This window comes from Charadrius vociferus, unplaced genomic scaffold (genome assembly GCF_000708025.1).
Source record: "Charadrius vociferus isolate BGI_N301 unplaced genomic scaffold, ASM70802v2 scaffold475, whole genome shotgun sequence".
Classification (NCBI taxonomy): domain Eukaryota; kingdom Metazoa; phylum Chordata; class Aves; order Charadriiformes; family Charadriidae; genus Charadrius; species Charadrius vociferus.
This window is the reverse complement of record NW_009648337.1, coordinates 3435900-3440430: the sequence shown is the minus strand read 5'-3', so window position 1 is coordinate 3440430 and position 4531 is coordinate 3435900. Positions and strand designations below refer to the sequence as shown.

Here is a 4531-nt window from a genome sequence, read left to right as displayed (position 1 = left end):
ACATAGGCTAGGAGTTTATATTGCATGGAAACTCAACACAATGTTCTTGGTTTAGAACAGTGTTTTTAATATTCAAAATATCCCACTCTATAGGCACTGCAAAGATGTACCATTTTACAACTCAGTTTTGCAAACAAGTTCAAATGGGTGCTGGGATTAACCTCTACAGAGCTTTCTCTAGGTTTGAAACTTCTACCACAATCCCCAAAAAAAGAAATGTATCTTCGGGATACATAGATTGGCAGTTGCAAAAATGACTTTAACCTCTTCTACCAACTTTAAAAAAAACAGGATCACTTCAGTCTGCCCTCAGATCATGAGCCTTTGGGAAAGACTAGATCCGTGTAAATAAAGCCTCCATTTTTTATGTAGCCAGAGTCAAAGCATTTGTATTAGGGGAACTTCAAGGTTATAAAACTATAATCAGGAATAGAAAGACCAAAAAAAAATAGTAGTAATAATTGACATCTAGTAGATACAATATAAATGTATCACATTGGGATTAATGAGAGCTAGTTAAGGATCTAGCAACTCTAAAACCTGTAGCACATCAAAGGTGCAGTCTTAGTTAAACCAATCAAACTGCAAAATAGTTTAAAATTCCTGTGCATCTGTATGAACAATATTTGCTATACTTGTATTTTCTGTCTTTGTATTAAATTACTTCCATTTTAAAGTAATGATACTATTATTCCCAAACAGTAACAGTAAACAGGTGCAAAATAATAGGAATGTACTTCAAATGAAAATGGGTAGATGTACAGCAAGCATATGATCTGTTTCAACTGAACATTTTTAGTAATTTACAATGCAAATTTCCAGAAGTATAAAGTAGATTAATAAGAAGAAAGAAGCTATCAGTTTTTTTAAAGGAAAACTAGTTAGCATATATTAAGTTACCTGTCAAATCTTCCCAACCCTCATGTCCTAATATATTTTGAAGCTCTTCTACAGCATTTAACAGTGTTGAAGATTTCAAAGGCATTACACTGATATGAATATGGGCAGAAGCAGTGGCCAGACAGCAGAGAGAGATCATGGAATCATAGAATGGTTTAGGTTGGAAGGGACCTTAAAGATAGTCTAGTTCCAACCCCCCTAACTTGGGCAGGGACACCTTCCACTAGACCGTGTTGCTCAAAGCCCCATCCAACCTGGCCTTGAACACTTCCAGGGATGGGGCATCCACAGCTTCTTTGGGCAACCTGTTCCAGTGTCTCACCACTCTCAGAGTGAAAAATTTCTTCCTAATATCTAATCTACATCTCCTCTCTTCCAGTTTGAAGCCATTCCCTCTTGTCCTATTTATTTCAAAATATCCAATATTTGTATTTAAATACATTTTCATCTATAGTAAAAATCATGACTATATGGTGCAAAACTTAAAATGTAGTTAACTTACTCTATTAAAGTATTTTTCCCAGTGGCCATAAATCTTGAGGCAAATGTTTTTATATATAGTGTACTGTAATTTCTTTGTGTAATTAGTTTAAATATTAGGTCAAATTAGATTAATTTAGACAATCATTTCATGCAATTCCCAGCTACAGTATTAATATGAACTAAAATTTCTTCTTTTATATGAAAGTCAGTCTGGTGTTAGTGGATGTTAACAGCAAGAATTGTGAGAGCCTAAAATTTCTGTTTATCTATCATCTTGTTCTGCAGTACAAAAATCACTACAATATGGATTCCTAAGGCCTGCAGTTGGGAACACTGTAGAGAATGAGATGTATATATGATGCAAGGGAAATGATCAGTTGTATTCAAAGTAGAGAATTCTGGATTAAGAATCTTGAGTTCTTTTCATGATTGTTCTGATACACTGTATGCTTGGGGTACAGTTCTTCAGCAACACGTATTGATCTCTGGTCTTCATTGTGAGGTACCTTGGTCTTGGTTTTCAGAGATACTGAATTCTCTCATGTTCACGTAAATGGAACAAATAGAACAGAGGTGGGGGAGAGAGTAAAAAGTTATGTGAGTTTTACAGGTATAAAACAAATACATCTGTGAATTGCTTTATTTTTTGAAGAAATTGTCTTGCGGAAGGTCCTTACTGTGAAATGATTAGTGTGATCTTGTCAACAAGCTCAGGAAGAGCATTGCTATCTTTTCAGTCTTTGAAAGACAAGAAATGAATGGAGCTACTTATGTGTTTAATGTGAAAGGGGTGGTTTTGTACCTTGCTCAACTGGGATCTAAAGCAGTGCCCATCTGTTTTAGTCAGTGAAAATTGTATGAAGTCCAGTTGTTGTGTCAGTCCAGCTTCAGAGAGTGGAAGCAGGAAACGCTGCAGGGCACAGATTTATTCAGTGGGAATCACAAGTGCTCTGTACCATCTGGTGTAGTATTCAGCATCTTGTACCCATACCACATTGATACCCATCTCCATCAATCAGGTTTGTGCTGCATTCGTACCAAAGTATTAGTACTTAAGCTGTGCAAATTGATGCTATACACAGGACTACAAACTTCAGGCTTGATTTCATAAGAAGGGAGTACTAAATGGAAACACAAAGAGAGCATTACCCCCTTTATATATGACATTTGCAAGATCAGTACTGGAATACTAGTTATAGGCTACCCACATTTTAAGGAGGATGAGATTTTATTAATGAGAAATATGGCTAATAGAGAAGCTCAGAGTGAAGCGGTGACTTGATCATGGAGCCATGAGATCATGGTGGTGTTCACAGAGGAAAGATTTTTCTGGTAGTAGGCAACTCTTTAATCTGTTAGTCACAACAGAAGTCAGTCTCTGGAAACTGAGATTATAAGCAAGGTGCAAATTTTAACAATGTAATCAACTATTGAAAAAACATACCTGTCTGTTACAGTCAGTCTTTAAATGACAGCTGCATGCCTTTAGAAGATACAGTGTAGCGCAGATACTGTGGACGTAATGCAGAAGGTGCTGGTGGGAGTCAGCGGAGGTCAGACAATTCTCCCTTCTGATCTTAAACCCTCTGAGTTGGAGGCACAGAATTCTCTTAGTACATAATGCTAGACTGTTTCTCCATGCATCAAGAAATGTTCAGGTAGTCCAGAAAAAAGTTCTGGAAGGCTGTTGCTCAAATGGGATCTGGTTGTATTTAGGCAGAAAAACAATTTGGGGGGCAAAGTACTATCTAGACATTGTCTTGAGGATGTGGCCCTGTTTTATTGCACACTTAGTACACGCAGTAAAATATAGCCCTGGGTATTAAGAGTTGTTCTGTAAAATTGAAAGGAATTTTAAAGCAATTATTGAGAGCGTTTTTGATACAGCTCCAGAATGAATTAAGAAACTGTTTTTAATGACTGCAGGGACTAGTCTCTCTGAGGGTGGGAAAAAATGGTAGCCTGGAGAATAAACATGATGAGATTGGTAGATTCTTTTTAATGAAAAGACTCAAACTGAGAAAATTCATCAATAAATGTGATGAGCAAATGTTTAACCTTTAGGTTTGGTTTGTGTTCTCATTCCAGACTAATATGGTTAGAGAAACTTAAAACATTTGTGAGTGTTGAACATATGTTTATAGAGTAATTACATTTAACATCAAGAAGTTCACAAAACACTTTCCGTATTCCTGTGTTATGTGCCCTTTTGTATTAATGTTTTCTAAAGGTCATGTTGAATAGTATATTCAATTCTAGCTTCTTTCTAAGGTACTGGAGGTGGCTGCTTTAGAAGATATTTTTCCCAGCTGTAGTCATTTCTTGCATTTAAATATATTGTTAGTGTTTCCATATATCCTGTTACCTTGACATTTTCCAGTAGGTGAACAGATTAAGATATTATTAAACTTCATGATTAAGCAAGTTTGGGGTTTTTTGTTTTTAACTGTAGCTATATTTGTGCATTTCAAAATGTCACTTTGTTGCTACTGAGACTTCCCCTCTGTACAGGATTACCTTTGTTCAAAATGTGTCGTGCAAGTCAGTGATTAACAAAGGATTGGTTAATGTGGTTTGTTACATTATGCAATTTTGATATTACACCTCTTTCCACCGCGGGGGGTGTGTGTGTTACTGAGCACAGAGAGCTGCCTCCAGGTCTGCTGGAAACAACTCGGCTGCAGGAACCTCCCGCAGCATCTGCCAGGTGCCGAGGCCTGGCTCGGCAGGCGGCCTGCCCGGCTGGGGCAGGGCAACGGGGAGCACCGGCGGGTGCTTTGCCCGTCGCTGCTCCCCGGCCCTCGGGGAAGGCGCGGGCGTCGGGCCCCCGCCCCGCGGGAGAGAGGCGGTGTCCTGCGCGTCCTCCCCCGGGTGGGGGCTGGCCGCGGCACTTCGGACAGCGCCCGCCCTAGCGGGGTCCTGCACCCTTGGGCCAGCAGCACAGGCGCAGGAGAGCAGATTCTTGTAAAAACAAACAAAAAATGGGTTTCCCTTAGCAACCATCCCATTTAACGAATGATAAATGTGTTACCCTCTCGTATGTCAGACTCCATAGCGCTTTTTACAGATCAATCAAGCCTGCCGAAGTTGTAAGTGCCAGCCTGACATCTGGTGGCTGAGGCAGCCTTAGCGGCACTGCGGACGCGGG

The 4531-nt window shown here is 39.4% G+C and overlaps 1 protein-coding gene across 1 annotated transcript in view; it reads left to right on the top strand.

The window, feature by feature from the left end:
* Positions 1–4398: 4398 nt before the first annotated feature.
* The window catches only part of LONP2 (lon peptidase 2, peroxisomal), a 44851-nt gene continuing 44718 nt past the window's right edge, over positions 4399–4531 (top strand). The window contains exon 1 of the mRNA XM_009885083.1: positions 4399–4472. Coding sequence (XP_009883385.1) covers positions 4399–4472 — 74 coding nt within the window. The remainder of the gene's footprint in view (positions 4473–4531) is intronic.